The 22,765-nt window shown below is 37.9% G+C and overlaps 1 protein-coding gene across 1 annotated transcript in view; it reads left to right on the top strand.

The window, feature by feature from the left end:
- The window catches only part of THBS2 (thrombospondin 2), a 43,808-nt gene extending 21,293 nt beyond the window's left edge, over positions 1-22,515 (top strand). The window contains exons 11-20 of the mRNA XM_070951193.1: positions 633-851; positions 3,043-3,150; positions 3,988-4,147; positions 7,273-7,391; positions 10,498-10,732; positions 14,196-14,423; positions 15,982-16,253; positions 18,284-18,381; positions 19,979-20,118; positions 22,445-22,515. Of these exons, the coding sequence (XP_070807294.1) occupies positions 633-851; positions 3,043-3,150; positions 3,988-4,147; positions 7,273-7,391; positions 10,498-10,732; positions 14,196-14,423; positions 15,982-16,253; positions 18,284-18,381; positions 19,979-20,118; positions 22,445-22,452 (1,587 nt within the window). The 3' untranslated portion in view covers positions 22,453-22,515. The remainder of the gene's footprint in view (positions 1-632; positions 852-3,042; positions 3,151-3,987; positions 4,148-7,272; positions 7,392-10,497; positions 10,733-14,195; positions 14,424-15,981; positions 16,254-18,283; positions 18,382-19,978; positions 20,119-22,444) is intronic.
- Positions 22,516-22,765: the final 250 nt, after the last annotated feature.

Here is a 22,765-nt window from a genome sequence, read left to right on the forward strand (position 1 = left end):
GTTATAATGTAAGCCAATAACAAAGTAGAAACAGCAGCTGTGACTCATTCAAAGGAAATTGCTGCCTATTAAGCTGTGTCTATGGGATCTTTAAAAAGGAATTTATTTGTTGGTTGCCTGCTTAAAAAAAAAAAAAGTGAATGTCACCATCAGTTCTGGTGACTTCATAGACATGCCTAAGCAAAGCTTTTGGCAACAGCTTGCCATTCCCCCTTCCAGAATTTCTTTCTTTCTTTTTTCTTTATCTTCCTGAAATTACAAAGGAAATGGATAGGGCTGATTGTTCTTGCCTCACAGTAAATTTTATATTGTTTAATTACATCCAGAAGTCTGCAGATGTGAGAGATAAACTTGTGAAAGAATATGTCATTCGACTTAAGGCTATGCTTTACTTAAAGAGAGGCTTATTCGTAATTGCTACATTGACAGCAGCGCTTAACTTACTAACTCCACAAGCAAATGTTGCCTGGGTCTTTCCCAAATTTTTAATGAAAGATGATTATATCTGAATCCAGCTACAAAACATGTGCTCAAGGCTCAACAATTGATGGGAAATTAAAACTTCTGTTTCTTTGCTGTTCTGTTAATCAGGAACTTTGGATGACCTATTTGCATAATGATCTGCTTTTCAGGTATGTGAGCCTTCCAATCCTTGCAAAGATAAAACACACAGTTGCCACAGTTCAGCTGAGTGCATCTACCTGGGGCATTTCACCGATCCTGTGTACAAGTGTGAATGTAGGACAGGCTATGCTGGTGATGGATTCATCTGTGGGGAAGACTCGGATTTGGATGGATGGCCCAATAGTAACCTGGTCTGTGCTGCCAATGCTACTTATCACTGCATGAAGGTAAAGTATACGAAGTAGAGAGGTCCTAAAGGTCTAAACCGGGGTGAAATGCTCCCGGTTCAGACCAGATCGCCTGATCCGGTAGCGATGGCGACGGGTGGTTTGGAGAACCGGTAGCAAAAATCCCTGCGCCCCCCACCATGCTCAGCTGAGTCACACGATCATCAGAAGCTTTTTATTTTTTTTAACTTTTAAAAGCATTTTTTCTACAACCTCTTCCGACGAAAAAATGCTTTTAAAAGTAAAAAAAAAAGCCTCTGATGATCGTGCGGCTCAGCTGGGATTGTCAGAGGCTTTTCAAAACATTTTTTTCTGCAACCTCTTGGCCGAAGAGGTGGTTAAAAACATGCTTTGAAAAGTCTCTGACGATCCCAGCTGAGTTGCCTGATCGCCAGAGGCTTTTCAAAGCATTAGAAAAAATGCTTTGAAAAGTTAAAAAAAAAAAAGTTGGCCATGCCCACCCAGTCACATTACCCCCCCACACCAAGCCACGCCCACAGAACCGGTAGTAACACATTTTACATTTCACCCCTGGTCTAAACTGAAAATAGGGTGTTATACTCTCAGTCATCCAGGTCATGGTTGTCCCAAAGGTGCTTTTTCAGGAGGCAACTGGACTGCCTTGTTTTTTCTTTGAAGATGTTTTACTTCTCATCCAAGAAGCATCTTCAGCTATGACTGGATGGTGGGGAATGGAAGGATTTATATTCCTTGTAAACAGCTGGTCATTTGCATCCTCTTAGAGAGGTGTTAAGGCACTTGGAGGTTTATCTGTGTCCTCGGGGTCACCTGAGTAGTGCAAATGGGTGTGGAGCCTTCTTGGCTGCAGGTTGGGGGAGCAGTTCTTTTCATTAGCATAATCTAGCTAAATAGGCTAATCTATTTGGAAGACATAAATGTAATGTCTAAATTATTTAGAAGATATTCTTCCCAACAGCTCAGCCCATAATTAGATTTAACCAAAATTTAAATGGCTTCCTTTGAAAATCTACCAAAAACATCAGGTGGTAGAAGTCATTTGATATTATGACAATTTAGCAATATTATTTAACACAACCAAAGGATGCTTTTTCTTAGCGCTTGAAAGTTTTTTTTAATTTTATTTAATTTATATACCGCCCTACTCCCGAAGGACTCAGGGCGGTGAACAGCCACAAGATAAAAATACATCATACAAAAGTTAAAAACCAATTAAAAGTACATTAAATAATTTTGGCCCAAAAACAAATTTAAAAACACCCAATTTGTATAAAAACTTAAAAGCAAATTAAAAGGGAGAGTCAAGCCAGACCAGCCTGCTGGAATAAAAATGTTTTGAGGGCGCGGCAGAAAGTGCGTAAATCTGGGATCCTCTGTATCTCCGGGGGGAGCTCATTCCAGATGGCAGGTGCCCCCACAGAGAAGGCTCTCCTCCTGGGGGCCACCAGTTGACACTGTTTGGCCGACGGCACCCTGAGGAGCCCCTCTCTATGGGAGCGTACTGGTCAGTGAGAGGCTACTGGTGGCAGAAGGCGGTCTTATAAGTATCCTGGTCCTAAGCCATGGAGCGCTCTAAAGGTGGTGACCAAAACCTTGAAACGCACCCGGAAGACCACCGGGAGCCAGTGCAGCTCGCGCAGAAGGGGAGTCACATGGAAGTGCCACGTCGCTCCCATAACTACCCACACGGCTGCATTCTGGACCAGCTGGAGCCTCTGGGTGCTCCTCAAGGGGAGCCCCATGTAGAGAGCATTACAATAGTCCAGGCGTGAGGTGACAAGGACATGAGTGATCGTACGTAATGAGTCCCGATCCAGAAAGGGACGCAACTGGCTAATCAGGCGGACCTGATAAAAAGTCCTCCCGGCCATAGCTGTCAAATGCCCTTCAAAAGACAGCCGTGAGTCCAGGAGGACACCCAAGTTGTGAGCCCTATCCGTGGGGGCCAATGACTTGCCCCCAATATTCAGTGATGGCACCAACTGACTATATTGGGACGTCGGAAACCACAGCCACTCGGTCTTGGATGGGTTGAGTCTGAGTCTGTTAACAAAAAGACATAAATACTTAAAACTCTTTAACTGTTATAACTTTAGAAATACATTCAGAACTTCCAGGTTGAACATCCAAGTCTTTTATTGTCCAAAATTTGGGATTATTATCTGTCTCTGAAATTAAAATATATACTGATCCAAAATCTTTGTTTATACAGGATAATTGTCCTTTCCTGCCAAATTCTGGACAAGAAGATTTTGACAAGGATGGAAAAGGTGATGCTTGTGATGAAGATGATGACAATGATGGTGTAGTGGATGATAAAGTAAGCTCATATTTCCTACATTAAACTGTATTTTCCTTTCAGAAGAAATAAATGTGGAAACTATCAATACATGTTCAGTTTCTCTGAGGTGTCTCAGTTTTCTATGATATTTTTTTCTTTATTGATATTAATGAATTACATACTCCATATGTAATACAATTGTCCTAATTCTCAATGAGTTGGTGCCATTTTTTTTGATTATTTCATGCATATTATAGCATCCATCTGGGACTATTAAAATAATTTGTTTATTTATTTATTTGTTAAATTTATATGGCACCTATCTCACTATCCAAGTGACTCCGGGTGAACAATGGCAATTAGATAATGACACCTAGGATAATTGAATAGGTTTATTTCTATAAGAAGTATAATAGATGCAGTTCTTGTCATAAATATAGCATAGAATAAAACCACTTGCAAATTAATCATTCATTAATTTCATATACACCAAACTGACATGAGCCTAGGAATGTTTTCTAATTATTATAAATGGAAAATCCTTAAAAGTTAGGAGTAAAAGTTCTATTACATGTCAACCAACAGGTATATGCAACAAAATTGTCAGATCTTTCAAGAAAGACTATTTCATGGATGGGAAGGGAGCAGGGGCATTAAGAGAAGTCCTGTCTCCCTTTTTATTACAAAAGTAAATGAAGTAGCCATTTGTAATTTCATGGAGGATGGTGCATCTAGAAAAGAGTTTTCACATTTTTTTTTAACCATTGGAGTGTAATATGTGGGGGCATATTATTTGGTTCAGAGAAAAAGGAAATATTTCTTCCAAACTTGTTCTGTACTCCCATGCTTATTCTATAATCTTGCTTCTTCTTTTAGGACAATTGTCCACTTCTGTTTAATCCCCGGCAATTTGATTATGATAAGGATGAAGTTGGTGATCGTTGTGATAACTGTCCATATGTGCACAATCCTGCTCAGATTGACACCAATCATAATGGAGAGGGTGATGCGTGTGCAGTAGATATTGATGGAGATGGTACGCTCCTACTTACTCTCTTCCATTTTCTTTCTAGAAAGTAGTCTAGATTAACTCACATTCCATATCAAGATATATTTCTGGAAACATCTGTAATTCAAGTACTTATACCCATCCATTTTTGATTGTAGAGACACGGTGCAATGTATGGCTGCAATCCAGAAATGAATTATATTCACATTTATTTTATTCATTGTTCATGTGCTAACATCCTTGTATCTTTGGTTTTTGCCCATCCTTTTTCTAACTGAAAGGACAAATATTGCCAGCAACAATAAATGTTTGGCTGGAACTAACCAAAAGCATGATAAATTCATGATTTATTATATTGGTTTTATCAATGGGGATGGAGGAAGGTACATCTATGGAAGGCTATATTTTTTATCAGTTTCCATGAATTGATGAGGTTTTGGCAATATCCCCAGAAACAATGGGTAATGGTGATATTTATTGGACAAATAATTATATAATACTTGATGACACGTCATCATGTTTTCCAAGGTACTCTGAAATAATATAGGCTAAATAGGTCAGTTAACCAACTCCTTATGGACAAAAGCTATATTCAAAGAGATATTTTCTAATACTATCACACTCACTTGATATCTAAACTTAATAAGGAAGGAAAGTATAATTATGGTCTAGCAATTTTTTAAATTATTTCATATGTTTTTGTAGGCCATCCAATAATATTCTGTGGCAGATCACAAGAAATTAAAGAAATTAAAATATTTATGTAGAATACATTTGTATGAGAAACCATATTTGATGTGCCAGTCAAATAAATGTCTTCAGCTGAAGTGCTTGCCAAGATGCCTGGAGAAAAGAAAGGAAATTATTTTAGATCTTAGAATAATAAGGATCGTAAATTACATGTTTGGCTGAAAGGGAGAGAAAAATCAATGGTGATATTTAACATTATTAAACTGGCAAATGTAACCTGAACAGTAGCCCAGCCTTGAAAAATCTACCAACCCAAATAGCTTTGATATTTTTTCAATGCCTTTGAGTTTATGCATTTTGGCAAAACTTGCAGCCTGAAACATTAATGTCCTAAGGATGTTGTTGTAGCATTTCTTGGCAGCTGAATCTCACTTTTCACTTTGGGCAAGATTAGGGAGCAGAGGAGATAACCTGTTAAGCCTTGGATTTAATTCAGTGAATGTGGCTTATATGCATATTGGATATGTATATCAGCAGAAATTTGAAAGCTTCCCATAGCTTAATGTTTACAATAATGATTGGGCTTATTTCTTGGTTGATGTTCTGGCAAAGTTGCAAGAAAAAACAAATGAAGAGAAATTGAAGTATAACTGAAGTATATGGGAAAACCCTATCAACTTTCATTATTTTCTGGAAGTATATCTCATAATATCCTTTTCAAGGAATACTTTAACATTCAAGAGTGGGCACATCTGACTCGTAGTAAATCAGGAAGGATTTCAGACTCAATAGTTTTACAATGAGTCTTTTATAAATTATCTGCTGAAATAAAATATGTGCTTGGTAAAAATAGAACAGTGTATGTAAAAGGATTTATCATCAGATTCATATTCTGGTACAAATTCCTGAGTTTACAAATGATGGTCGTCACAACAAAAAACCAAAAAACCCTAATGTAGATCATGCAAATCTGTTTTACATCTTGTTTTCATCAAAAATTGGCCTGGTAGGAATTTGGGAAGATACCCGATGATTTGCTATCATTGAGTTCTGAACCCCCACTAAAACACAGAAAGTCTTTTCAAAATTGGTACCTTGAACTGATCAATGCCTTTGGCACAAAATTATTTGGCTGTGTCCTTAAGTAGTATAACATGCAAAGATTATGTGTAGGAGAAACAGACCGTTTTAGAACTAACCTAAAAAATGACCCAGTGATGTGATAACTTGAAGATATTTGATCAGCTTGGAACCAGAAAGTACAATCCTATAGGTCAGTGATGGCTAACCTTTTTGCCATTGCATGCCAAAAGCAGGGGGAGTGTGGGGTGATCATGCGTGTGCGTGCCCACACCCATAATTCAATGCGCACTCCCCTGCGTATGTACATGCAACCCCCCCGCTTTTGGCACGTAATGGGATGGTGGGCCCAGTAGGCCTGTTTTTTGCCCTTCCCTGGTTCCAGAGGCTTTCTTGGAGCCTCGGGAGGGCGAATACGGTTTTCCTCACCCCCCATGGAGGCCCTCCGAAGGTCAGAAACAGTCCATTTCCTGACTTCTGGTGAGCCCGGAAGGCCAGAAAATCATCTGACTGGCGCATGCATGCGTACTGGAGCTGAGCTAGGGCAACGTTCGCATGCCCACAGATATGGCTCTGCATGCCACCTGTGGCACGCGTGCCATAGGTTCACCATCAAGGTTATAGGTGATATGTATAATGTTGTAATGTTTTGTTTTGAATGGGGGCTGTAATTTAGGGAAAGCATGACAAAGCAAACACATCTTCTTTACCAGACAAAGGAGACTACAGTAGATATTTAACTGTTTCATTCAGAATCTGAATTAACATGCGGATGTCATTATTACAAGACAGTTGATGGCTACTAGCCAGATGAGTTTAAAACTGGAGGTATACGAAGATGCTATTAACTAAAATGATAAAAACTCCTGATTTTTCATTCTTGCAACTCAATGTTCCAGTGCATATTTCATCACTTGTCCATAGACATCTGGATGGGGTAGATGTCTCTCAGTCTGGAAGATTTGCTGTTACATCTGGGCTGGTCACAACATGCCTTCAAATACCAGTTGTAACAGAAAACCAGTTCAAGAGAGGTAGACCTCCATCTTCAGCTTGCAGGCTACTATGAAGAACAAATTACCGTCTAAGATAGGACCTGTCCTGAACCATTTAATCTAGTTGTATTTATTTATGCAGCACCAAGATCTATTCAATATATTCTACATGCCTTGAGTCCAGACTGACCCATGGGCTATGAAACATATGGGAGAATCCCAGGCTAATCATTCTCCTTTGACCGTCCTTCATTCAGACTTTGGGGAAGGGTAAAATGGGGGTAGGAAAAAAAAATCTCCATTCCTGTACTAACTCTTGAAAAAAGTGTTGTTTTGACTGGAATCTGAACATCTGGCTTCATTTGTATTGTGTTTTCATCCTGGCAGATGTTTTCAATGATCGTGACAACTGCCCATATGTCTATAACATAGACCAGATAGATACAGATAGAGATGGAGTTGGTGATCATTGTGATAATTGTCCCCTGGTACACAATCCGGATCAGGTAAATGATATACTTCTTCAATGTAGAAAGGGAAGATGTGGGTGTGATTTTAGGAATTTGAATTATACTTTCTTTTTCATTGTTTCGGCATTGAATGTAGTTCTTTTTTTAAATCCAAATTTGCAAGTTGCTGACAAAAGCATGGTAATATTGCTGGTTGTTTTAGAGATGCTTGTATTACCCCATTGCCCTTTTTCAACATACTGGAGAAAATTCTTTCAAGAAATAGGAAAAATAAGCAACTGAAGAGAATTGGTAACTTTTGTTGACAATAAAAAAAACCACGCAACCATCTTTATACTATAAATTAATTTCTATGGCAATAAATGTAGGATCATAAATTCAAGATGGTTTATATATCTATATGATGATGATGTTATCCATTTAGTCATGTTGAACTCTTGGTGATTCTATGGGCCAGGTCTCTCCACATCTTCTGATCTTGCACTAATATATCTATACAGTATATCTATTTATCTCTATCCCTCAATCTCTATATTTATTTCTATCTGTATTTCTATATCCCTATGTACGTATCTCTCTACCGTGTTTCCCTGAAAATAAGACCCTGTCTTATATTTTTTTTGAACCCTGAAATAAGTGCTTGGCCTTATTGCCATGCGCTCAAAAGCCTGATTGGGCTTATTATCAAGTGATGTCTTATTTTGGGGGAAACAGGGTATATCTCTATCTCTATATCTAAATATAGATCTCTATATATCTAGAGCTAAAGATCTATAGATCTAGATAGACAGATCTAGATAGATAGATAGAATGTGTATGTATACACAGGAACACACAGACATATGTACATACAGTACATAAATACATACACACACATATATATATCGTACACACACATACATACTTATATATACACACACACATATATACATGCCTTCTTTCTGCCATTGGGAAGCCCAAAGTAAGATATGAGGCATCCAGATAACCCTAAGCATTAAACAGATCCTGTTCTGTTTATGTACCCCCAAAGTTTCTCCTTCCATCTGCTCTTTTTAACTCACTACAGAAACTGTGAGGCAAAGCTCATGATACCGTCTAATTTGTATGATGGCAGCTGCTCATTTTAGGGGCAGAAGAGAAGCTTGCTTACAAGGAGCATGAAATGTCTGTGGCAAATAAAAAGGTGGCAAATAAAATGATGTTCACAGGCAAATTGCTCAAGCATTTTGTTGTGCAATATTCCTTTGAGCAACTTCTTAACAAACCTGGGTTGACACAAGGAAGACTGGGGAGCCTATGACATTTCTATGAGTAGTAGTGAAATGAATTGTGTGTTGGAGAGAGCTGGAGAGTTTCTCCATGTGTGAGTTTGTGCTTTAAAAAAAAATATTCTCACCAGGAATTTGAAAATTGGTAACACGGGTGCCAGATCATAATGATATTTCTACCCTGATCTCATTGGTGCTTTGTTCTACTTATTCATGATTTTCTTTGGAAAGGAAAATTGCTCACTTTATATAGAATTAAAATTATTCTTTTCAATCACAGGCCACAGGTTTATATTAAAAGCAAATATAACCATCAACAATCTGTATGTTGGAGATGAGCTAAAGGTCTGCATTATTAAAGAGCAGCTTTCAAGTTTTCAAAGATCCGACTCAAAATATTTACCTTTGATTTCAGCGTATGATCTGGAATTTCTAATTGTATAAAAGTTATTGCCTGAGGCTTCCTGTATTTTTTCTTTCAAGGGAACATTATTCAGAGCAACATCATTTCATATCTTAAGAACATTGCCCAGACAAGAGAGATTTTTCACAGGAGCATGCATGCAGCACAGTTTCTCTCATTTGTAAGATCTTGCAAAGGGAACAAAGCCCAGATCCAGAATGGTTGAAGGCAAAGTCTTCCCCAGTTTCACTGACAGATGTTAGAAAGGTTTATTGCTAGCAAAATTAGGACAGAATGGCAATTACAGGGAATGACTTATTTGAGCTTGACTCCTAATGGTGTCAAGAAGCCGGGGTGATGCAGTGGTTAGAATGCAGTGTTGCAGGCTAACTCTGCATTTCCACTGCCAGGAGTTCGATCCTGACTGGCTCAAGGTTGACTCAGCCTTCCATCCTTCCAAGGTCAGTAAAACAAGGACCCAGATAGTTGGAGCAATGTGCTGATTCTGTAAACCCCTTAGAGAGGACTGTAAAGCACTATGAAGCGGTATAGAACAGAACAGAACAGAATAAACAGAGTTGGAAGGGATCTTGGAGATCTTCTAGTCCAGTGGGTCTCAACCTTCCTAATGCCGTGACCCTTTAATACAGTTCCTCATGTTGTAGTGACCCCCAACCATAAAATTATTCCTAAGACCATTGAAAATATGTGTTTTCCGATGGTCTTAGGCAACCCCTGTGGAAGGGTAGTTCAATCCCCAAAGGGGTCCCGACCCACAGGTTGAGAACCACTGTTCTAGTCCAACCCCCTGCTTAGGCAGGAAACCCTATACCATTTCAGACAAATGGTTATCCAACATCTTCTTAAAAACCTCCAGTGTTGGAGCATTTACAACTTCTGGAGGCAAGTTGTTCCACTGATCAATTGTTCAGTCAGGAAATTTCTCCTTAGTTCTAGGTTGCTTCTCTCCTTGATTAATTTCCACCCATTGCTCTTGTCCTGCCCTCAGGTACTTTGGAGAATAGATTGACTCCCTCTTCTTTGTGGCAGCCCCTGAGATATTGGAACAGTGCTATCATGTCACCCCTAGTCCTTCGTTTCATCAAACTAGACATACCCTAGACATATAAGTTTAAGTGCTATTGCTAATGAGTACATATAGATCCATGTTATTTCCTCAGCAAAGAACTTTATGGTTCTGCAAATTCTGCAGAGGTCAAGAATTTGAATGAGGAAGGTTCATATCAATCCATCCCGCACTAGGTAAATGAAAAGCTACTTCAAATTGTTGCACTTGTGACCTGATGGTATCTTATGCATTCCAAATTAGAATGGATTCGTGGTATGTCTGTCTGTCTGTATTCCTTGCCATAAAAGATGTTTTTAAGGAGGCTATTAGCCCTGTGATGTCATGGATTTTGTTTTATTTTTATTTTTATTGCAAACACTTCTTATCTATTTTCCTCCTTAGACTGATGTGGACAATGATCTGGTTGGTGACCAGTGTGACAACAATGAAGACATAGATGATGATGGCCATCAGAATAACAAAGACAACTGCCCTTACATTTCCAATGCTAACCAGGCTGATCATGACAAGGATGGCAAAGGGGATGCCTGCGATCCTGACGATGATAATGATGGTATCCCAGATGACAGAGACAATTGTCGGCTTACATTCAACCCTGACCAGAAGGATTCTGATGGTAAGATTAAATTTTCCTGCAACAGAACTTGTTTAAAAACCAACCACAAATCAATGTGCACTTGTAGTCACTTCTAGTATCTTTCACATAGAGCAATCGAGTGTCAAATTCAAGGCCCGTCGGCTGCTTCCAGCCCGCAGGATGCTTAGATCTGGCCCGCGGGGCCGCCCTGTAAACAGTGAAAGACTGACCTGCGGTGCCTCTGCCAGTGAAAATGGAGTTCGGGAGGACTGCATGCGGCCCTTCTGAGCTCCATTTTCACTGGCAGAGGGTTGCAGGAGGCCGTCCCAGCTGAAAATGGAGCTCAGGAGCCCATTTTTGCTGGCAGAGCACTCAAGCTACCACAGGCACCCCCAACACAAGTGACATCAAGCTGGCCACGCCCACCCTGGCCATGCCCACCTTACCCCCCCAAGATCAAACACAACCCTATCTATGGGAGCGTACGACCAGTACACTCCCATAGAGAGGGGCTCCTCAGGGTGCCGTCGGCCAAACAGTGTCGACTGGCGGCCCCCAGGGGGAGAGCCTTCTCTGTGGGGGCACCTACCATCTGGAACGAGCTCCCCCCAGAGATACGGAGGATCCCGGACCTGCGCACGTTTCGCCATGCTCTCAAAACTTTTCTATTTCAGCAAGCTGGCCTGGCCTAACTCCCCTCTTTTAAATTTTTTAATTTTTTAATTCGTGATTTTATAAATTGGGTGTTTTAATCTGTGTTTCGGCCAAAATATTTAATAATTTTAAGGGATTTTTAATATTTGTATTATCTGTATTTTATCTTGGCTGTTCACCGCCCTGAGTCCTTTGGGAGTAGGGCGGTATAGAAATTTGATTAAATAAATAAATAAATAAATAAATAAACCCTGATGCGGCCCACAATGAGTTTGACACATTGAGTCTCTATTTTGGTTACCTGAATAGACACTGGCTTTCTTTAATCTAGTGGTCTCCAAATGGGTTGTGCTATAATTCCCAGATTCCCCTAGCCAGGAAGGGAAACACTATGTTTCAGAATGCCAACCAAATGTTGAGTTGAAATGAATCTGTTTAGTATTTTTGCCACTGACCTATTTGGAGAATTCATGTGATGTCTCCTTCAAAAGATGTCTTGAAGCTTCAAACACTAACAATGCCACATCTACTGAATGCCAATAAAAATAATGTTGCAGTTATTGCTTTATTGCTTATAATTGTATTCTGTTGGGGTTATGGGTTATGTTGCTTATCCTGAGAAAAGAAAAGAAAAAGGAAACCAGAATTTGCCACCTGAAAAGAACAGAATCTTGAGACAAAATCTCTGCACTAAAGGAAAGAGACTAAGAGTCATACTTCACTTTGGAAGGATAACTCTGATTGTGTCCATCTTTGTAAAAAGGCTTTAATCCATATGAAGTCAGTTCCCAAATTGGGCTAAACCAGAATAAAACAATACATTTTTATGTTTATTTTTACCCTGGCAGCTCAAATTTACCAGCTGAGTGTAAAATTTGTACTCCTTAATACTAGTCTGATATCGTAATCCAGAGATCTCCAAATCTGGCCTCTTTAAGATTTGTGGACTTCAGCTCCATTGATTTGCACATAGATTTTCAAGTTGCCAAGTTTGGAGATCCCTATCCTAATCACTACATAGCAGTTGCTATAGTACCCAGAAATCCAGTTGTTAATCTATCATTCAAACTGGTAGGTGGTTAACTGTTCTATGACCAAGGATCTCCTGCAGAGTAAGCTGAATCATTCATATTTGATTGTCAAGGCTCCTACTGTTAGGATTCTACCAAGAAATTAAACCGAATACTATGTTTATGCTGTCACCTAAGGAACTGTTTTTCACCTAGCAGGCCTAGTTGAAAAACAGGGTGAGATGCATTTCTAAATTTCTGAAGGATGAGTAGTCTTGTCAGCAGCAATGAGTGCTGCAAATAATTTAGGCAACATATGAACCAAATAATTAAAACCTCACTTGGACAAAGAAGTCATTTCTTTGAAGTTACCAGAGAGAATAAAAATTGGAGACATACACTTACCCCCTTAAGTGTTAAGATAAATAAGTTTACAGCTGGTCAGTATTTGGAATTCAACTTGGACAGCAGCCAGTCAGTGGAATGTGGGGCCATTTTCTCATAAAGAGAACTATGTAAAACTTGATTCTTGCTATCTGTATTTTTAAACTTTTTTTTGATATTCCATGGCCAAGTTCCTGTTGATAAATATTTATATATATTCCTAAAAATGTGTGATAATTAGCTCAGAAATAGCTAGGGAAGGAGGGAGGGAGGGAGAGAGAGGGAGAGGGAGAGGGAGAGGGAGAAGGAGAAGGAGAGGGAGAGAGAATCCCATGATTGCAAAAATGTTTTTAATGTATTGGAGGTATTTGGTGAAACATCAGAAGTCAGAAAGTTAAGGAATCTTTATATAAATCTAACATGGTTAGCAGAGTTATGGAAAGTAAAGTTAAGATTACCTATAGGTGCACATTCATAATAGATTTGTGGAATGGATGAACATTTGATAAGCAGTTATTTAGTCTAGGAACTCAGAGGACTTGTTGACATTTTTGTTTTGGATTTTGGCATTTATTTTAGTGCCTATTGTTTTTTAACCTCAAAAACTAACTCAAACCATTATAAGTATTCCATTAGGAGACTGAGCTTTTCAACTATTTACCATAATGCCATTAGTCAGTCTTTGTGTAGAAGTGACTTGGGGGTGGTGGACTCTATTCTCTGGAGTGATTTAGCCTTGAATGCCCCATTAATCAACCACAATTTCAATATAGTCACATTCCAAAGCTTTAAGGAATGTCTATTTCACTTTTAGCTTATCACCACTATTTTTATGAAATAAACAAGTTTCTCACATAAAGAAAGAAAGAGTGGCCAAAGCTATTTTTATATGATTTACTTTATTGCCTTCTTCACTCATTTAATACAGATGGGACAAAAAAAATGCACAGCCACAGTACTCATAGCAAAACATTGCTGAATGCATTTGATGACACAGAGATAAAAATAAAATCCCAAAGCACTTTTGAAATATCAAGTTCTGTTGCACTCAGGATTTCTTAGGGTACAAAGGATTCATTTTCCCTCCCCCCACTAAACAGCTCATATTCTAGTTCATATGTGTTTGTGGTATTGCAATTATTCTCAGACCTCAAACAGGGGCTTCCTAAGCTCTAAACCAGTATCCTAATCATGTGAGCCACTGCAGTCCAATCTTTCATTTATTACTGTGTAAAGATGATTCTGCTATTATTTTAACATTAGTAATTGTTCGCCAATAAACATTCACTAGTAAAATTTTTATTATTTTTTAAAAGTAGTACAGCTGTTGAATTTGTTGCACTGTATTATTCAGTACCAATCAGCATTTAATGTATAATGTAAAATATCCACAACTTCACATACAGAAAAAGAAGTTGTTATTACGTGTGCTTTTAAAAATTTGTATGATTCAGGTGATGGCCGAGGTGACATCTGCAAAGATGATTTTGACAACGATAGTATCCCAGATATTTTTGATGCATGTCCTGAAAACGATGCCATTAGTGAAACAGATTTCAGAAAGTTTCAAATGGTACCCCTGGATCCTAAAGGAACAGCTCAGATTGATCCAAATTGGGTAATTCGCCATCAGGGCAAGGAACTGGTTCAGACTGCTAATTCAGATCCTGGTTTAGCTGTTGGTGAGTATTAGAATCCTTTCTGAGTGAACTAGATTCAGAATATATTGACCACAACTGTTATTTATTTGTAAGGGTCTCCAAGTATCCTGTGGTATCTTTAGATTTTGTTTCTTTTGAATATCAGCTCCCATTGCTATATCAAGAACTGTTTTTGAGATTTACCTGGATTATTTCATCAGAATTGGAAACTATTGATTACACAATCGAAATTCAGAATCCCAATAGGTCAACATAATTCATGACGTATTTCTCTGAAATAATGCCATTTATTATTACATAGAGCAAACATTGCAAACTCTGTGAACTAGGAAAGAATAGTGTGTTTGAAACTTAGTATTTCTGGTTGTGGAACACTTTCCCCATCTCTTCAAAAAATAATTTGTTAGTCATCAAAGATAATCAAAAGTTACCTAGTATAGATTACTTTTCTTCTAAAAGTCATTAGACCATGCATGCATTGATATTTTAAATTCTCCATAAAAAAGATAAAAATTACTCCACCCCAGATTATATCTCATTTATTCAATCAGGACTAGAATGGTAAAGAATTTAAGGCTAATATCATGTAGGCATTTGCCTGAGATTCATAATTACTGCAGTAATTCCCTATAGACATATATAAATTTGTAGAGTGAATTCTGCAATTCCTAGTAGCCATGTTGTGAATTGATAGAACAACAAATAGCATTTGCCCAAGTGATCTTAATCCATGGGCCTTTATTGATTAATATCAATGTCAACAGGACATGGCATCTTGCAGACAGCATGAATTTAAGGATCAATGCCCCACCAGTGCCACTGTGACCCATTCTGTTTCTTCAGCAGCAGCTTCAGCTTTTAGACCATTTTTGAGTGCAGTTGCTATAGCCTACATCAGTAGGTCAAAATATGAAGGTTGTTGCCTTCTCCAAACATCTACAGATGTTTCATACTAAAGCAAATATGATAGTTAAATCAAGGGAAAGGATAAATCAAGAACCAAATACTAAGATGAAAGACTAATAATCTGAGGGGCTGCATTTCAGCTTGCCTTATTAGATCTTGCAGAACAGGTGTGCAGTGAGTACCATCAGCCAGGGATTTACATTTGATGGGTCCCAGAAGATGTACCTGCCTCTGTCATGGTGCTCACTTTATGGAACATTCTTCCCCCTCAAATTAGATTGCTCCTTTCTTTTGATATTCTGGAAGGCCCCCACAACTAGGCCTATTGTATGACCAGGCCTGGGCTTCCCAAGGAGCCAAAAACATGGCTAGGTGACTTCATTATTGAGGGAGCCATTTTTAAATTCTCCCTTTGATTGTTTTTCAGTTTTTTAAAATATTCATTACTATGGCTTTTTATATTTGTGTTCAGTGTTTTTATATTTTTTAATCTATTGTGCACCGCTCAGACTCATCTTCAATAGATAAATGGGTGGCTATATTAATTTGATAAATAATATTGACTTGATTCTAAAACAAATGAATGTATCAAACTAAATAATATTGACAATAGATGTGTGAAATTAAAACAATACCTGTGAGGATTCAACATTTCTTTTCCACCCTGCTTCAGGCTATGATGAATTCAGTTCTGTTGACTTCAGTGGCACATTCTATGTCAACACAGACCGAGATGATGATTATGCTGGATTTGTCTTTGGTTACCAGTCCAGTAGTCGCTTCTATGTCCTGATGTGGAAGCAAGTCACTCAGACGTACTGGGAAGATAAGCCAACCAGAGCTTATGGATACTCAGGGGTGTCCCTTAAGGTGGTGAATTCCACAACTGGTACTGGTGAACATTTGAGAAATGCTCTTTGGCACACAGGAAATACACTTGGACAGGTAACTAGTTGAAAAGTCCCCTCACCAATATGTTGTCAGCCCAAAGCTACTATGGAATACGGTATCATGTACTTCCCCATCCCCATTTAATCACAAGACAACCCTCCCATGTTCAAATCATGTGATTAGTGCACAAACATTAAGAATGAATCACAGGTTCTGGTATGTATTGAACTTTTCTTTCCCTTCTACAGCAGCTGTTGTTGACCATATTATTTTAACCTTATTTATGATCATTCCAACCTGCCTCATGTCTATTTTAATTATAAGTGGCCCTCAGGGTTTAAAACTCACACTGAAAAGTCAGGGTAGCACACGTCAAGACTAACTCTTCATGTAAAGTTTAAGCAGGAAAATGCTGAAAATACTGTGAATAGGGTTCAGGCTGATGATAATTTATTGCTCATTTTTCATTATTAAGGGCTCCACAGGTTAGATCTGGGCAGATTGGTGTCATCTTAGGGAGCTGAGTTGTACTCTTTAAGAAAGCATTGAGGTGAGCTTTATTTTGCTAAAGCATGTAAAGAAATCCTTGCTATACAGTAAGTCCGAATAGTGTGGCTTCTTTGCTGAACAGAAATGGAGTGTTACTTCTCCATTTCACTTTCTGAGGGATGCTTAACTTAAAGCTCTGACAAATCAGTATTGAAGATAGGCATAGTCCAACCAAGTTATATTTGGTTTGCTAGACCCAAAGTAGGCCCAGTTTTAGTTTTTATTCCAATTACAGTTACACAGTACTCAGTCCCTGCATACAGCTGGTTACTCCCCTCGTATCAGTGAATCACAGCCAATTGTTCTACATCAGGGGTTTCAAACTCCTGACTTGCAGGCTGGATGCATCACGTGCTGGCCATGCCCATGCCCATGCCCATGCCTATGCCTGGTTTAGCAAAGGGGGAAAAAGTTGTGATACGTCATGTGATGCTGCCGTGACACCGCGAGTTTGAGACACCTGCTTTACATAGAACTAAGTACTTTGGAATATACCTGCTATGCTAGTCTCCTCCTATAGGTCATCCTATCACCTCCTTCACTTATCCTTTCTCTACCATAGCAACATCTGCCTAAGTCATAATAGTATCAGAAGGGTGAAAAACTCCAAGAGACATAGAATAGGTCTATAGAATTACAAAATCGGAAAGGATCATTGAGGCCATCAAGTGCAATTTCCAACTGAGGTTAGGAATTCAAATTAAAGAACCCCTAATTATTGTCTACCTTCCTCTTAAATACATATAGTGTAAGGAAATCCATCATCTTTCTGCAGGACTGGTTCTACTACCGAATTATCTTATTGTGAAAGTTTTTATTTTCTAACATTCAATTGAAATCTGTTTCCCATCATTTATATGAATCATTTTATATCCTGTACTCTGGAATAAAAGAGGAGGGGGACTTGATTTTCTACATGAAACCCTTTCATGTATTTAGGTGTGGAGGTATGAGTTGTAATGTGTTACTCATGAGTAGAGTATAATGAGTGGATAAAAGCCAATTTCATGTATGCATGGGCAGTCCTTTATTCCTGTAACCCACCTTAATTAAAGTTTAGATACCATAAGACTTGGTCAATTAGCAGTAACATTTATTTATTTATTTATTTGACTTGATTTATATGCCGCCCTATCTCCACAGGACTCAGGGCGGCTCACAACAATAAAATAACCGAATAAAAGCAAGTTAAAATACATGTTAACCTCCCCACCCCCAGTCCAGGCTGAACAACAATGTCTTCAAGTCGTGGCGGAAGGTGCGGAGGTCAGGGGCCAACTGGAGCCCCAGAGGAAGTTGGTTCCAGAGGGTGGGAGCACCCACAGAGAAAGCTCTGCCTCTAGGGGTCGCCAGTCGACACTGTCTAGCGGACGGCACCCTGAGTAGGCCCTCCCTGTGAGAACGCACTGGGCGATGGGGAGCTGTTGCTGGTTGCAGATGGTCCGACAAATATCCTGGACCTAAGCCATGTACATGATATATGTAAGGCTTTTTTTCCCCTAATGTATGCCTATGTGTTTTATCTTCTTTTACAGGTGCGTACCTTGTGGCATGATCCCAAAAATATTGGCTGGAAAGATTACACTGCCTATAGGTGGCATTTGATTCACAGACCTAAGACAGGATTAATAAAGTATGACATTTTCTTCTGATGTATTCTATTGCTTTTCCATCTGAACATAAATGCATTTTATAATCCTTTGTAAGCAAATACCAAAGTTATCACTTCATTTAGGGCAGCCTGTTTCTTTTTATAGTTGAGGCCTTGGGGGGGATTTTGAATTCTTGTTTTCTCACTTTTCCATCTCATCAGATATGTGCAATTTATTCTGAATGGCATATATAAACAAAGGCAAAACATTACCACATTATTTAAAAGAAATAACTTTCCTCCAACTCTTAGAAAGTTATGGTTTTACTATAAAATAATCTGGTTCTGAGTAGAAGGTGAGAAGGAAAAAAATGATAAAAATAAAAAAAAGGATTGAAAAAAAAGATTGCTCCTCTTTTCTTAAAATTAAAATGAATATAACTAAGGCAACCTTAAATAGCTTTTCTAAATAATTAGGTCCTCTGGAGAACATTTATTCAGAAAAAATATTTTAATAAAATACAAATGTAAAAAAGTTATATTTATGTCACATATATCCCCATGAATGCAATATTACTTATTATTGTTATTACTAATAATTCCCTTGGGAATTGTTACTGCATTTCCTCTTCTGTTTGCCCATGTCCCCCACTACCTGTTCAATTTCTCACACATTTATGTCATGGGAATTATTATCCCATGTATTTGTTTAAGATATGTGGGAATTCCTTTGGTCTTCAGATATGTAAAGAATTCAATCTTTGCAAATCATGACATGAATTTACCTCCTGTGTAAATAAGTGTATATGCCTTCCGGGCTTTGTGTTTTTTAACCCCCAAATTTTGAAAATCTTTTTTCCCACTGAAAAGCAAAAAGTAATCTATAAAAAGGTGTATTATCTATTGAACTACTATTCTGGTTTATTCTGTCTTGACCCACCTTTCTGCATAGATGAATTATCTTCCGATTATTCATGGCACAGTTTTAAAAAGTTTCAGTCCAGACACTATCCTTGAATGTTGTTTAAGCATTCATATTTTTATGAATGTCTAATTCATATTTTTTTTTTAAAAAAATAGTCATTTTGCAGACGCTGCACACACACTGTATAGAATCTGAGATGTAATTATGTAGTGTAGATTCATTACATCTGCCAGAAGGAAACAAAAAAGACATTTGTCATCCTTACATTGTATTAAAATCAATTAATTAATTGAGAGTTAACTATTAATACAGTGTGTCTAATGCTTGCCATAAGTTTCTTTCCTATAAAAGAATACTGACAATATCTTTGTATAATTTAACTGATATTGTAATTAAAGCTAAGAAGAAATCAGTATGTTTAAATAAACAAAGAAATACAATTGCTAGATAACAATGGTATGCAAAGCATTTTAATTTCAAAATATTTCATGCTCAAATTATTGTCTTCTATTCTTCTTAAACACCTTTTTTTCCAAAAAAGTTGGATTGTCCCAACTTTATTAGAAAGGGTTCTCACCATACTAAACTTCTAACTTTGAAATGGGCCTGTTTTGAATGGGATGTTTTCAATTCAAAAGATTTTGCATTTCTAAAAGAATGAATTATCACCTTAAGATTGCATCTCATTTAGACCATATTTTCTCTCCCTTACAGGGTTGTAGTCTATGAAGGAAAACAGATCATGGCAGATTCTGGACAAATCTATGATACAACTTATGCTGGTGGACGACTAGGTCTTTTTGTCTTTTCACAAGAGATGGTATACTTCTCTGACCTCAAATATGAATGTAAAGGTAAATTGAAATTTAAGATTATTACTGCAATTGTAATTATGTGTTTCCAAACATTTTGGTTTCCTTAGACAATTTCCGGAAAAATATAACATGGAGAGAGGATATGAAGGAAGAATGCTGAATTGTCTGCTTCTGATATACATGCTCATTATTTGGTTTCTAAATATACATTTTGAGAGCCCCCACCATGTTTAATAAAGCAGTTGATGTGAATTCCTTAGTGCTAGATTTGTCATGACCCTTTTGCAGTGAAATGTTTGCCTAATTTGTGGTCAACAATGATTATGCATTTCTGAATCAACTTTCCAACTGTACATACATTCTGATTTTGCTTCTAACTCCTCCTGACTGCTAATAATGCAGGAGAGGATGATTTTTGCTATTCAAAGCCTTCTAAGGCTCCATGGGCTAAATACGTAGGATTGGTGTATTTACTGTATGTAGGCATTAATTAATTGATTAATTGGTGTTATATACTATTCCAATCAAACTTATTTAATGGCTTACAATTCTTCAGTACAATAATCAGTTTGACATCATACTAAATAATTATTTTTTTTAAATGGCTATAATTGGCATCATTGCCCCCCTTCATGGGATCAGTTCTTTCAAACTTTCCATCGTCAACTGCATTTTCAAAGTGCTACCAGGAGATTCAGGTTAATAGCGTTCTGGAAAACTAGTAGAGATAGAAAGCCAGCCTTATATCTAAGAGCAGTCTGTTTCAGAGGCCACCACAAAGAAGTTTTGTTCCCACAATCCCATAGGACTTGGGAGCCACAACAAGCTCCTTTTCTAATTCTCATTGTATAGACAGAATTCACTAAGAGACGGTGGTCTTGGAATTACCTAGTTACCTAAACAAAAAAGATGGCCAGCACTTTCAGTTACATCTGGAAACCACTAGGCAACTAGTGATTCTCCCATAGGAGAGGAATATCATGGGCAAACTTCACTGAGCCTGTTACTATTTGGGCTGCTGCATTCTTAATCACCTGCAGTTTTGAAATGGACTTCAAAGATCAGCCCAAGGTAGAACAAACTGAAGCAATCCAAATAAGATGTGACAAGGCCATCACATCTATGTATTCAGGATATGGCTGTAACTGACATACAAGATAATGATGTGCAAAGGCTGTCCTGTTCATGCTTCCTTCTAGCAAGAGGACCAAGTGTCCAAAAGAACCTCCCAATTGTGGACTTCTTGAGTAACACAACCCCATCCAGGTCAAAAGATGAAATTCTATTGGAACCTGTCAGCTTCCAATCAGTCACTCTGCCTTGCTTGAATTGAATTTAAGCTTGTCTTTCCCCATCCAAACTCTTACAATATCCAGGAGCAGAGTCAGAACCTCAGCTCCATCTTAGAGTGAAAATATATAATTGAATGATACCTCACCTTGGAAGGGACAATTTAGAGAGGGAAGAAAAGAAAGTATATACTGTGTACACTATGAGGCCTGGAAAAGACATACTCTTAATGGTTGAATGACATAAATATATACAGTTAGACTCAGATTTCATGTAATAACTGGCAGACGTAGTTACGTATTGTAACATGCATTCCCATATACTAAATGCGATTAGGTCAGATATATGCATCAGGCTAGGGATAGAGGGGGGAAATTATCCCTCGTGCAAATAGCTTTTGGCTGTTTTTCAGAGGACATCAGGATGTGTGATTCATTATTGTGCAGATGTTGATTAAAGTTAAATGTGTTTCTAAATCACTTGCAGCAATGGGTTTCACAAAGTATAAACAGCAAGAGCGAGAGTTTTGAGCACCATGCTGCCTAAAACTTATGAAAATTACAATCCAACAAATCTGGAAGATATTAGGTTGGATAGTCTGATATAGAGTGATAGATTTGGGAAACCTTATTTAAATTTGCCCAAAGCCATTAAATTTAACTGGCCCTGGGCAAGATTAACTTAATCTATATTGTTGAAAGGAAAAACTTATGTAAGATGCCCTGGACAAAGTCAGGATGCAGATGTGATAAATATTAATTTGTTTATGTACTTGAGATATAATTGTTTTTACACTTTACATTTGCTCCTCAAGTCTCGTTTGGAAGATGTTGAGACAAAAAAAGCTTGCAAAACATTTCATATTTCTCAACTACAATGTTTAAAATTTGTGTCCCAATTTTGTCCTCTTTAGGGTAGTCTCAATGAAGTGAAGACTTCAATTATCTATGTAGAATTTTAGGTCCATTGAAATAAATGAGATTCCTACCTGTAAATTTAGCTTTAACCCATAGTTTACCTGTACTATAGTCCAAATGTGGCCACTGTACTAACCAATTGCTTCTTTCTGATGCAGATGCCTGAATTATTGCAGCTCTGTAAAAGGCAATGTACTGTAGATGCCGTTCAACCTAGACACCTCTATACATCCTAGTACTTCAAATCCCTTATTTTATTTTACTTTTTACGTTTCCTTGACCGTATACAACCCTGTTGCCAGGAGGGATATCTCCAACCCTACACCTAAGTGCCTCCAAGGAGTTTGGATTAAATGTGACCATTGAACTCATTGCTGATGCAGAAAAAGATTGACATGTGGATTGAAAACATGGCATAAATATTTGTTAATTTCTTTTAGTTTTTTTTTTAAATGACGTTTACATATAAAATGTAAAAG

Source organism: Pituophis catenifer, unplaced genomic scaffold (genome assembly GCF_029215685.1).
Source record: "Pituophis catenifer annectens isolate HBS135680 unplaced genomic scaffold, rPitCat1.0.hap2 SCAF_1, whole genome shotgun sequence".
Classification (NCBI taxonomy): Eukaryota; Metazoa; Chordata; class Lepidosauria; order Squamata; family Colubridae; genus Pituophis; species Pituophis catenifer.